Source organism: Artemia sp. Qi Xiang Cuo, chromosome 13 (assembly GCF_049724085.1).
Source record: "Artemia sp. Qi Xiang Cuo chromosome 13, ASM4972408v1, whole genome shotgun sequence".
Taxonomy (NCBI): domain Eukaryota; kingdom Metazoa; phylum Arthropoda; class Branchiopoda; order Anostraca; family Artemiidae; genus Artemia; species Artemia sp. Qi Xiang Cuo.
The window spans coordinates 46,141,720-46,151,526 of record NC_142806.1 but is presented as its reverse complement, the minus strand read 5'-3'; the positions used below and the strand labels follow the sequence as shown (position 1 = coordinate 46,151,526).

General features: G+C 35.7%; 1 protein-coding gene across 1 annotated transcript in view; it reads left to right on the top strand.

Moving 5' to 3' along the window:
* Window positions 1-2,754: 2,754 nt before the first annotated feature.
* The window catches only part of DIP2 (disco-interacting protein 2), a 298,193-nt gene continuing 291,140 nt past the window's right edge, over window positions 2,755-9,807 (top strand). The window contains exon 1 of the mRNA XM_089099548.1: window positions 2,755-2,871. Coding sequence (XP_088955674.1) covers window positions 2,799-2,871 — 73 coding nt within the window. The 5' untranslated portion in view covers window positions 2,755-2,798. The remainder of the gene's footprint in view (window positions 2,872-9,807) is intronic.

Here is a 9,807-nt window from a genome sequence, read left to right as displayed (position 1 = left end):
TTTACAATTTGGGTCCGATTTTTGTTTCGAATCATGTTGTTCTTTCCTGAATATCAATAGACAACTTCAAGTTTGGAAATAGAGGGCATTTTCTTCATGCTATTGAAAATGAGTTCCACTGTTGTAGATTCTTGCAGGGAATTCTCCCGAATCCTGTCACATAGAGTTTTTTGTTTCACCATGAAGTCCATTTTGCTGGCTTGAAATAGACGTGGTTGACACAAAACTGGATACTAATTTCCGTGAAGTTCCATATTATTTTCCTTAGAATGTATTCTCCTAATATTATTCTCCTATGTCAGGGTATGTAACTAATTTCTGCCCTTGCTAATGAAATGAAGTGCAAACATAGAGATGTAAAAAGGAACACCTTGTTGGAGTCAGAAGATACGACTGAACTTTTCAGGGGAAGAATTTTTTTTCCTTAATAGAATTTAGTGGTTTAATAATTGCGTTTAGATCAGCTGTAAGGATGTTGTTTTTCATTTGCCGCTTGAAGATAGCTTGTATTTACAATAGAAAGTAGCTTGATCCTTGTCTGGAATGAGCTCCAAGCAAGTTTCAATTGGTTCGAATTTCCATTTGATGATTCTTGATATTGGCATTTCTTTCCAGCTCAACACTAAATGTTTAAAACGCACCCAAACCGTAACTTGTGCACCTGCTTTTTCTTAAGGACTTGAGGCATAAGTCAGTTCAAAAACTGGGTGATTGCAGCCTATTGCTTGGATCTTAGTTTAATATTTAACGATCAATATATTTCCTCTATTTTGTATTATTGCCTTTCCAGAGAGAACCCTGACTTTATAAGTTGACGCATGATTTTGGAGTCCCACAGGCAGCTTTGCTACCATGTTCTACTGAGTTTTCCAGTTTGACAGACTCGTCTTGTTATAGCACCCGAACAATTCTATAGAATAGTTTACCTTGGAACGGATAAATTTCTAATAAAATTTAGCATAACAGAGGGAGAGATAGCTCATTTTGTGCCTGCTAGCTACTTTCGATCAGCAGTCTCTTTATGCAGAATTGATCACGGGGTCTTTTTTATTCTTCCCGGCCATGCTAGGGTTTATAATGACACCCAAAAGCTTTGCAGAGGCATCACACATGATCTGTGTGCCTATTTACCCAAATAACTGGAATTTAAGTGAGTTTTTCTTGTTCAAAATTATGGAATGTTTTTTTTTCACTGATTTTGGTAGATAATGTGCTATGAATTTGCCGGCAGCTCTGTAATTGATTTGGATTAAAAATCGGTCCTAACCCTTAGCGTCATCCCCTATTTGATTTTAATTCAAAATCAACGGACACAGCCGAGGCCTTCAGCCTTGACCTCGTATAATACCTAATCATCTGCAATTTAGCTCTTCCAGCTGCAGCGCCACGACCAAAGAGAAAATCACTTTGGAGCAGTAGGCCATCTATTAGTCTTTTATTTATCTTCGTATTGACTTTTAGCTTTTTTATTCCCTCCTCCAATATAAATGACGCTATCGGCAGTAGATGTATCTTTTGACCCTTCCCGAAACCAGTTTGAGAGTTTGGAAGCAGTCAGTTGACTTAAGCAAAGAATTCCAATCTTTTTTGTGCCGTTATTCAAGGATTCTCCGTAAAACTGGCAAAATAGAAATGGGTCTAACGAACTTGATTTTACCGAGGGAATGATAAGGTTTTGGAGCTAGTACAATTCTTTCTTGTTTCCCTACTCATGGTATGGACAAACAAAATTCTTGGGTATTTTAAAACCTGAAAAACATCTTTTTAAAGACATTGTCACTTTTGGCCACCCAATTTAAACAGATTTCATCTTCATCTACAGCTATAGCATATTTGTCTTGCCAACAACATTCTTAATTCCAAAGGGGGGGGAATTAAGTCTTCTTTATTTTTGGCTTCGTCATGTAGTTTACAAACAGTTCATTGAAGAGGCGGATTCATTAAAGAGGATAGGGGGCCGCGGTCCACCCCTTCCCCCAAAGATTTTCTGGCATCTTCATTTTTTCATTTTACTTTTTTAAAATTAACTTTTCAATTTGGTCGGTTATTGGTGTTCTCATCCCCTTACCCCCCGCCCCTCCCCCTTAAGATTTCACTCTAGATCTTGATTTGATTTACTTTGCAAAATTGTTTTTATATGATGATTTTTTTTTAATTAATGGAAAGTTCATCAGCTTTATATTTGTCTTTTAGAAAATTAATTCCGTCAATAGACCAACTATGAATCAAATTATTGCTTCTCTTATTATTACACACCATTTTGTTTATGAGACTATGTATCCTAATCGATTGAACAGTTGAGTTAAATTCAGAAGAAAATTCCTTCCATGTCAATCGTTTTGGTCTCAGTTCCATGTCAATTGTGACTTCTTCACAATTGGTTTTGCTCATATCAAAATTGATTCAGAACAAGAATGTTTTTGAAATTGGTTTCTGGCCTTCTTCTTTACTTCTGCAACTGTTTTAAGTATTTAGTTCCACCAAATTTTATCTGCTTTTTTAAAGAAATGAAGCTGATTTGGTCTGGCACCTGTCGGATTGATGATTTTGCTGCACACTTTTCAATACAAGAAACTTTTGTTGCTTCATATACCACGTCCTCTCATACTGTCAATCAGTGTTTCAGTGTTTACTTAGTCGCCGTAAAAGGAATCCTTTAAAATTTAAAATATGAAATAGGCTCAATCATCGCCATCTATATTAAAAACTATCTATGGGATGATCTATGCGCCACATGTATTTGTTTACAATCTTTAAATGTATATCTTTTGTTTTCAGTGGATTAATTTGATTTGATTATGGATTACTTATCAAATCTTCCTGAGGACATAAAGCTAATATTGGCAGAACTTGACCTTGAACTTAGTGAAGGTAAGTTGCAGCTGAAATGCAGGTTATTTACAACTGGTTTAGCCACCCGAAGTCCAGGGGCGGATACAGAATTAGTGTTTGGGAAAGGGGGGGTAAACATTTGGCTCCTCCATTGAAATTTTGGTAAATTTCTACCAAATCATATTATTGACTTACGCATAAAGTGAATATACTACTTAATGCCCTTTTTTATGCTGATTAGCCTACAAATATAGTAATCATTTATATTGGAAATGAATTTCAGCCCCCCCCCCTATATGCCAATTCAGGGTATATATTTCTACAACCTAACCCTGAATTGGCAAATATAGGGGGGGGAACTGAAATTCATTTCCGATAGAAATGATTATTATAGGCTATTTGTAATCAGCATAAAAAAAAGGTATCAAATGGTGTATTCACTTTATTCCTAACTCAATAATATGATTTGGTAGAAATTTACCAAAACTTTGATACATTTTTCATTATTCATAATCATCTTTGTTGGAAATGAATTTCACCCCCACCCCTATAGGCTATATACCAATTCTGTGTAGGCAATATATTTGCACATTATTTTAGGGACATATCTGGCATTTTTAATGTCAAAAATGAATTAATGTCATTAATTAATTTTAAGACTGGAGAGGGCAGATATGTCCCTAAAACCACCCCCTAGATCTGTCCCTGCCCCGGTCTAGGCTTGCACATTAGGGGGGTGGGGGTAAATTTTATTTCTTATGTAAATGAGAGGTAAGTTTAAACTCTACAGGCTAAAGTATGTCCCAGTACCTCTCACTGCTTCTCTCTCAAAAGGGTTGTGACCATTAAAAATCTGTCTGTTATAAAAGTGAAAGCTTGCAAAATAGATCTTCTTAAATGAAATTGTTTTTGGCTTCACAACATTGCTCAATCCCAATTTATAAGCTTTATAAAGATAGCCTATACAAATACATTTCCTAAATAAAAAAAAAACCAAAGCATAGATTAACACTCTACTCAAATAACAGGAATTGCATTTTCAGAACTAAAACCAGAGAAAAGAAACTGATAACTGAAAATTAATTTAAAATGTTGTTTTGTGAAATTTTCAATAGGTCCTGTTGGCAAATTTCAGGACCTTCTAGAGGGAGAACAAGAGTAGGTAGGTGCTTCAAAATACCTTCCTGGGACATACTTTAGCCTGTAGATCCATCCCTGAAAGTTTCATTTTCCTAACCTATCCCCTTTCCAAGACAGCCTAAAGTAGCTGAAGTAGAAGTTTAGTAGCATTTCAAGAACCACTGCCAATGAAAAAGAGATTAAAAATCCAAAATTAAGGTAAAATGTTTTTTTTTGTCCAAGTTTAGGTAGGTATTTAGACCTGTCATCAATGAAATAATTTAGGCCCTGGAAATGAGGAAATAGTTGAAAGGGTAGCTTCAAACACATTCCCAGGCTATATTTTAGGCCCTGGATCCATTTCTGAAAGTATCATTCACATAACTCAACCACCTTCCAAAATAGCAAGAAGCCCCTTAACTAGAACTTTCCCAAAATTTAGCTTTGCCTTAGTAATAGTCTAACAGTAGGATTATGGATATAAATTTTTATCTAAAATGATTTGAAAATGTGGAGGACAATGCAAGGAAACATAATAAACCTGATTAATAAGAACATTCTGCATATTATAAAGTAAGAATGCCATTGTGTCAAAGTTTTCTTTTAGTTTTTGTATATCCTAAGGCTATATCTGGGACTGTCAAGAGGAGTTGGTTGGGGGGCATTGTCAAAAAAGCAACAATGAAATTTGGATAGGGCATAAATTAAAGAATATAATGATGGTTTTATTTATTTAACCTGTTTCCTTTAGAAGTGGTCAACCACTAAACTGATAACATTTTATTCCATTACTTAGTTCTTTCCAAAGTTCCTAGTTCTTTTTTTGTTCTTTCCAAATATTTTAATCACATTCTTATTAAGAAAATTTAGACAAATCTAATGGGTGACACCATTCACTTTAAATTGGTTTAACAAAGATTTTACTGTGATTTAACTGTTGAAAGGGTGATTAGCTCTCCAATTACTGGGACTTGGTACCTTACTTGACAGAACTATAAGAAAACACTATAAATAGTGAAACTCTTTCTTTATAATATGGAGCATGTTTTCATTAATCAAATATTCATGTTTCCCTCCATTGTTATCCACATTCTTAAATAATTTTTAGATGATATATTTACTCAACTGATCTCAACTGTTTTGCAGTGAAATAATGTTGTTGGTGGATTAAGCACTCAAATACCCATTAGTAAAGAAATTTAACAAGTCAAGAAGGGAAAATCAACAGAGAAACATAGTAGTTAGAACTATACATTGGATCATTAGGGTGGAGGGCACATTGTCATGGTATCAACCATTTTATTGAGAAATTGTTGGTTGGGATATTCAATAGTACCTATATTTGCTATTACTGCATTTCTATCTGATTAGATGTGGTTCTGTAATGGTACCAAAAAAATGGATACACCCACAAGATCAGCAAACTTTTGTACATAGCCTAGGCCTATGCATTTTGATTACTAAATATCAGTATATGTATGTATTAAACTGACAATGCACATTCATTTGTATTTTTTCAGTAAAGTGCAAATTTTGTTCTGGTCTTGGAAAGGCATAGGGGTTTTGCGCCCAACTTATGTTGATTTGAGTTTGACATGGTTATTTATTGTAATTTCTGTTCGTTTTGGGTTTCATTTATTTATCGATGCTGATTTGTGGTAGTTTCACGCTTGGTAGATTATTTGATTTTACTTTTGCTCATTTTTGTTTAATGGAGTTCTTTACTTTTCTTTGAAAAACTTATTTTGTGGAAAAAGTTTTTTTAATTAATTTCTGTTCGTTTTATGTTGACATAGTCTTTTCAGGGAAAGAGAAAATAACACTTTAAATCTTTTCGTTTTTTAAGACTTTATAGTTTAGCCTGCTATTTGTATGCTGGAGAAAAGTTTTCAGCAATTTTTAACAACATACACCCTTTTAAAAATCTGGACACAAATAGTACTGTTTAACTTAGTTTCATACCTCCTCTAGTTGGCCTTAAATGGAAAACTTGATACCATTCGCAAACAAATCTGTTTACTTTCTTTGATAGCTTGGATACACTTACACTATTTTGATTTGGTTAAATTTTAAGAGCAGAAGTAGCCCCGAAAGTTTGAACATAATACCCTCAGTCGTTCTTGGGATACTGCTGAGATGCCTTATTGGGAATTAGCATTATCACAGTACATTTTGATTTATTCTTACGGCAACATTTATTTTTTAAACACAATGGAAAAACGGATGGGTGGGAGTGGAAAGGGGATTAGGTTCTCTCCAACCCGTTTCGACTATTAAAAAGGGCATCAGCCCTTTCTATTTCCAATCAAATGAGCCCCTTTCGAAGTTCCCACGACAACTCCTTTGATACGATGTGCCCTAGTCTAAACAACAACAACAAAAAATATCACTAATAACTTTTGACTATTAAAAAGAGCACTAGTCCTTTGAATTTCAAATCGAATGAGCCCCTTTCTGAAGTTTCTACGATAACACCTTCTTTAAAACCTTATATGCCCCCAGGGCATAACTTAAAACCCTTACCCTGAGGACTGTGGTGGAGTACCCTCCTCAAAAACATATTTTCTATACGTAAATCAACTACGCTGAACAAAAAGGCTATCTCAAAATGTTTATTGGATGTGTTTGGGGGAATGATGGGCATTGGGGGGACTAGTTGCCCTCCATAACTTTCGACTATTAAAAAGGGCACTAGCCCTTTGAATTTCCAAACAAATGAGCTGTTTTTGAAGTTTCTACAACAACGCCTTCTATAAAAACATGATATGCCCTCTGGGCACAACTTAAAACCCTTGCGCTGAGGGTTGTGGGAGAGTGTCCTCCTCAAAAACATATTTTCTATTTGGAAATCAACCACGCTGAACAAAATGGCTATCTCAAAATTTTGATTGGATGTGTTTGGGGGAATGATGGGCGTGGGGGGGGGCTGTTTGCCCTCCAATCACTTTCGACTATTAAAAAGGGCACTATCCCTTGGAATTTCCAATCAAATTAGCCTTTTTTATGTTTCTACGACAACGCCTTCTATAAAAACCTTATATGCTCCCAGGGCATAACTTAAAACCCTTGCCCTGAGGGTTGTAGGGGAGTGTCCTTCTCAAAATCATATTTTCTATCTGAAAATTAACTAGCCTAAGCTAAAAAAATGGCTATCTCAAAATTTTGATTGGATGTGTTTGGGTGAATGATGGACGTGGGGGGCTCTTGGCCCACCCTTCAATTTAAAAAATTAAAAAGGCCAGAATCCCTCTGAGTTTACAATTAAATGAGTCCTTTTTTAAATTTTTATGGCTACGCCTTCTATAAAAACTTTATATACCCCAGGACATAACTTAAAACCCTTGCCTGGGCTGTTGGGGAGAGTCCTCCTCAAGAACATATTCTCTATGGGGAAATCAACTACGTTTAACAAAATGGCTATATCAAATCTTTCATTGATTCTGTTTGGGGGAATGATGGGCGTGGGGGGGCTAGATGCCTTCCAATTACTTTCGACTATTAAGAAGGGAACTAGCCCTTATAATTTCCAAACGAATGAGCCTGTTTTGAAGTTTTTACGACAACGCCTTCTTATAAAAACCTTATATGCCCCCAGGGCATAACTTTAAACCCTTGCCCTGAGGGTTGTGGGGGAGTGTCCTCCTAAAAAACATATTTTCTATCTGCCTGAACAAAATGCCTATCCTACGCTGAACAAAATGGCTATCTTAAAATTCTGATTGGATGTGTTTGGGGGAATGATAGGCGTGGGGGGCTAGTTGCCCTCCAATCCCTTTCATCTATTAAAAAGGGCACTAGCCCTTTGAATTCCAAATCGAATGAGAATATTTTGAAGTTTCTACGATAACGCCTTCTATAAAAACCTTATATGCCCCCAGGACATAACTTAAAACCTTTGCTCTGAGGTTTGTGGGGGAGTTTCCTCCTCAAAAATATATTTTCTATCTGAAAATCAACTACGCTGAACAAAATGGCTATCTCAAAATTTTGATTGGATGTGTTTGGTGAACTGATGGGCGTGGGGGGGGGGGGCTATTTGACCTCCAATCACTTTCGACTATTAAAAATGGCACTAGCCCTTTGAATATCCAATCGAATGAGCCTGTTTGGAAATTTCTACGACAACGCCTTCTATAAAAACCTAATATGCTCCCAGGGCATAACTTAAAACCCTTGCCCTTTAGCGTTGTGGGGGAGTGTCCTCCTTAAAAACACATTTTCTATCTGGAAATCAACTACGCTGAACAAAATGGCTATCTCAAAATTCTGATTGGATGTGTTTGGGGGACTGATGGGCGTGGGGGGCTAGTTGCCCTCCAATCACTTTCGACTATTAAAGAGGGCACTAGCCCTTTGAATTTCCAATTGAATGAGCCTATTTTGAAGTTTCTACGACAGCGCCTTCAATAAAAACTTTATATGCCCCCAGGGCATAACTTAAAACCCTTGCCCTGAGGGTTGTGGGGGAGTGTCCTCCTCAAAAATCTATTTTCTATCTGGAAATCAAATACGTTAAACAAAATGTCTATCTCACAATTTTGATTGGATGCATTTGGGGAAAAGATGGGCGTGGGGCGGTGGGCTAGTTGCCCTCCAATCACTTTAGACAATTAAAAAGAGCACTAGCCCTTTGAATTTCCAATCAAATGAGGCTTTTTTGACGTTTCTACGACAACGCCTTATATAAAAACCTTAGATGCCCCCTGGGCATAACTTAAAACCCTTGCTCTGAGGGTTTTTGGGGAGTCTCCTCCTCAAAAACACATTTTCTATCTCGAAATCAACTACGCTAAACAAAATGGCTATCTCAAAATTCTGATTGGACGTGTTTGGGGGAATGATGGGCGTGGAGAATTTCGTCTCAAGAATTTTGGTTTTTCAATGTATAGTTATAAAAGAGAAAATGTTTAAAGTACATCATGTTTTCAGTAAAGTGCTATGGCCTTTAGAAAGTTTATGGGGTGGTAGCCCTAAACCTGTTTGTGATAATTTCTGTTTGTTTTAAGATTAAATAGATTAAAATTTTTTATTTCAGATCGTTTTAGGATTCATTGTTCCATCTATAGCAGTAGGCCTTTCTGTTATCTTTTTATTTGATTATAGTTTCTGCTGATATTGGGTTTCATCAATCTATTGATGGTAATTTCCATTCGTTTTAATTTTTAGCTATTATGACTTCATTTCTGTTTGTCTTAGGTTTAAAATGGCTATATGATTTTTTTCAAAAAACTTCTTTTTTGGAAAACAACTTTTAAAGTAATTTCCTGTTCTTTTATAATTGACATAGCTATATTATTGCTTAATGTTAAATATGTCTGTAAGTTAGTTCAGTTTTTCTGTTTATGAATACAAATTTTGGATTACTGTCCAAGTTTTGGACAAAATTTGATTATTTTGTTAAAATTTTGATTAGCAATTGTTTTCTGCAATAAATTTTTAAAAGCAGTTTAACTAATGAATTTTGGCCGATGGGGCGAGGTATTACTGTTTATCTGAATTGAAAATCTGTGTAAAGGTGTTATCTAGAGCTGAAGCCATTCTGCCCCCATCCTATTGACATCTTGAATATACACTGTATTAAAATGATCTTTTATGTTATTAAATAAAAAAAAACAAGTTTTCTTATCTGAAAGTAAGGAGCGACATCAAAACATAAAACGCACAGAAATTGGTACGTATATGAAATAGACTGTCCCATCCACAACGCCTCACTCTTTACGCTGAGTTTTTTTTGTGTTTTTAAAAATAAAGCTGTGAGAAAGAGTCAAACTTCAACGTAAATAGAGAGGCGGTGAGGAGGGGACAGCGCTTTTAATATACGGAATAATTTCTGTTCTTTTTAAGTTTTAATGTCGC